The 1,449-nt window shown below is 54.0% G+C and overlaps 1 protein-coding gene across 1 annotated transcript; it reads left to right on the plus strand.

Annotated features, from left to right (window-relative positions):
* Positions 1-3: 3 nt before the first annotated feature.
* On the plus strand, positions 4-1,443 carry LOC107682988 (uncharacterized; the record flags this gene model as incomplete). The annotated part of the gene is made up of 2 exons (XM_016479081.1): positions 4-914; positions 1,179-1,443. Coding segments are annotated over 2 exons (1,176 nt in total), but the record flags the coding sequence as incomplete, so codon positions are not given.
* Between the last annotated feature and the right edge of the window lie 6 nt (positions 1,444-1,449).

Raw genomic sequence — 1,449 nt, forward strand, 5'->3', positions numbered from 1 at the left:
CGACCGCTCTCTGTGGAGCTGTCCAAAGTTCAGCCAAGTAAGCAGACTCCAACTGGGAAAATCCCATGTGTCAGCTGTGGAAAACAGGGCCATTATGCAGGTGAATGCCCAGCTGGTAAGCCCACCCTGGAGCAGTACCAGAGCCAAGCGGCCGTGTTAGCCGCCGCCGCCGCTGCAGCGGCTGGCCTTCCACTGCAGGTTCAACAGAGTGTCCACAATTCCGTATACAACACCTCAACTTTTGACCCCACGTATGCTGCTTTGACTGGACTTACAGCTGCTGGAGCAAGGGCAGAAGGAGGAACTGCAGTGGCTCCAGCTGTGTATGGAGCACTAGCTAGTCAAGTGTATGGAACAGTTTCCAATCAGCTCTACAGTGGGACAGTTGCAAACCAGGCACTCAACTCTGGTGCTGCTGCAGCTGCCGCACAGATGTATGGCTCCATTAACCCAGCTCTCTATGGGCAAGTGACAAGTGGTGCAGTTGCAGCCGCCGCAGCTGCTGCTGGTGCATACGGTCCACAAGTTTACACGCACGCTTTAGCAAATCCAGTGTTCCTAACTGCAGCGCACAGCATGGAAGCAGCAGCTGCTGTTAACCCAGCTTATACAGTAGCGCCGGCTCTCTACAGCGCTACCCCAGCTTACGGGGCTCTTGGGGCAGCTGACTCAGCAGCTTTCTTTGAAGCAGCAAGGGCGCACTACTTTGCACAAGGCCAGCAAGTGCTAGCAGAGCAACAGGCGAGCTCAAAGTCTGGAGAAAGGGACCGGAGTCCGCTAAGAAGATCTGCCCCACTGCTGCCTGACCCTATTATGAAACCATTTATGTACCAGAGGGCCAAGCGCAGAGCCTTGTTGCCTACACCTGCAGGTCGAGAGGAAGCCGTTGCACAGGAGGATGACGCTGTAGCCAGGTGAGTTGATTGCAATAAAAGAGATACAATAAATTATTACAGCAAAAGTTGGTCAATTTCAAAATGTTGGCTGTTTTAGAACCGATTTACAGTGGTGGTGATGTGTGTTTGTGTGTTTGCGTGTAAATGTGTTTCTGTGTTTGTGTTTCTCTCCCTATCTAATGGTGTATAAATACGTTTGTATATGCATGTCTGTGTGATTTCTGTCTCTTTCCCTGTCTGCGTGGATGTGCATGTGTGTTTCCTCTCCTCCCTTTATCCCAGATACTACGCGGAATACTACCAGCAGTACCAGCAGCTGCAGCAGTATCCACAGTACCAGTACGCGTATCCATCTCCCAACCATCTCGCGGCTGTGTCAGCACTGTCGACTCTGTCTGGTGTGCCTACTCAGTCGGTGGCAACGCTCGACTCCCTCAGGCCAGTGCTGCCCGCCGCCCCCGTGCCTGCCGCTGCCGCCATCGCCATGGCAACACCCCGCGTGTATGAGCCACCGCCGATTCCGCCGTCGCACAAGGAGCCCCTCCTCCGCCGC

Source organism: Sinocyclocheilus anshuiensis, unplaced genomic scaffold (assembly GCF_001515605.1).
Source record: "Sinocyclocheilus anshuiensis isolate Anshui unplaced genomic scaffold, SAMN03320099.WGS_v1.1 C32780711, whole genome shotgun sequence".
Taxonomy (NCBI): domain Eukaryota; kingdom Metazoa; phylum Chordata; class Actinopteri; order Cypriniformes; family Cyprinidae; genus Sinocyclocheilus; species Sinocyclocheilus anshuiensis.